We start from the raw sequence: 1,059 nt of genomic DNA, 5'->3' as shown, positions 1-1,059 counted from the left end.
GGAAGAAATATTATTATAAAAAAAAAAAAAAAGACAAAGTCACAACTTTTACTAGGTATCCGAACTGGTCTGAGTGCTGTAATCCTTAGAAGATACATTTAAAAAAAAAAAAAATAAATAAAAAAAAATTTTTTTTTATAGGAACCAAACTTTGGTAATGTGTCAAGACTATCTAAATGAATTTAGAAAATAGTTTTAAAGAGATATAACAATTTAAAAGACAATATAATGATATGCATTAAAGGTTTTATTTATTTTGCATTTATTAAATTATTTAATTACTTTACATGATTTAGTCTATTTTCCTTTGTTGGTTATTAGCATAAAGTTGAATGACAATTGTAAACAAAAATAAAAAATCTACTATTTGTTGAAATGCTGTAATGAGAACCCTAAATGCAAGACAATGCTATGAGTGTTCGTGTTTGTACATCAACCCCTCAGATCCAGGATATGACTATGGACAATGCCAGACATTTCCTGCAGATAGACAATGCGAGGCTTGCTGCTGACGATTTCAAAGTCAAGTGAGTTACTTGTTTTTTTTATCCCCTGATGAAATGTTAAAAACTCTCAAATCAGGAAAACTTCTCACAAAAATAGGCTATACAAATATTTAATATTGTGTAAATACAAAGCAGTCACCGAGCTGCAGCGCAGTTTGCTGTAAATATGACACACGCCCTGTAGTCTCTGATGTAAATGAGCGCTCCGGGCAGGTTTGAGTCGGAGCAGGCCATGCGGCAAGGGGTGGAGCAGGATCTGGGACGACTCCGCAAGATGCTGGACGACACTCACATGGGCCGCATGCACCTGGAGAGCCAGATCGAGTCTATGAGAGAAGAGCTGGCTTTCCTGAAGAAGAGCCATGAAGAGGTACACGCCTTAAACACACCATTCAACACTGATTAAACAGCAACACCTCAACCCTACAGAGATGCACTCGCAGGTGGTTTGTTTGATCTGTGTTTGTATGAGACTCACTGTTGGACCACAATCAGCCTTCTAATCACAAGCAGCAGCAGCAGTTAATAAATTAACAGGGCGCAGCCAAAGCAA

The 1,059-nt window shown here is 37.0% G+C and overlaps 1 protein-coding gene across 1 annotated transcript; it reads left to right on the top strand.

Moving 5' to 3' along the window:
• The first annotated feature begins 394 nt into the window (after nucleotides 1-394).
• LOC107580821 (keratin, type I cytoskeletal 18-like) lies at nucleotides 395-932 on the top strand. Its single transcript, XM_016266455.1, has 2 exons — nucleotides 395-527; nucleotides 720-932. The coding sequence occupies exons 1-2, from the start codon at nucleotides 397-399 to the stop codon at nucleotides 910-912; spliced, it is 324 nt and encodes a 107-aa protein (XP_016121941.1). The 5' UTR covers nucleotides 395-396; the 3' UTR covers nucleotides 913-932.
• Nucleotides 933-1,059: the final 127 nt, after the last annotated feature.

Source organism: Sinocyclocheilus grahami, unplaced genomic scaffold, assembly GCF_001515645.1.
Source record: "Sinocyclocheilus grahami isolate Dianchi unplaced genomic scaffold, SAMN03320097.WGS_v1.1 scaffold46289.1, whole genome shotgun sequence".
Classification (NCBI taxonomy): domain Eukaryota; kingdom Metazoa; phylum Chordata; class Actinopteri; order Cypriniformes; family Cyprinidae; genus Sinocyclocheilus; species Sinocyclocheilus grahami.
The sequence above is the reverse complement of the archived record's forward strand: the minus strand, read 5'-3'. Positions and strand labels throughout refer to the sequence as shown.

Excerpts from the sequence above, each read along its gene's own strand:
- LOC107580821 (XM_016266455.1), top strand. The coding sequence starts at position 397 with ATGCAAGACAATGCTATGAGTGTTCGTGTTTGTACATCAACCCCTCAG. Across the intron at positions 528-719 it reads GCTGACGATTTCAAAGTCAA|GTTTGAGTCGGAGCAGGCCA; the intron begins GTGAGTTACTTG and ends CGCTCCGGGCAG.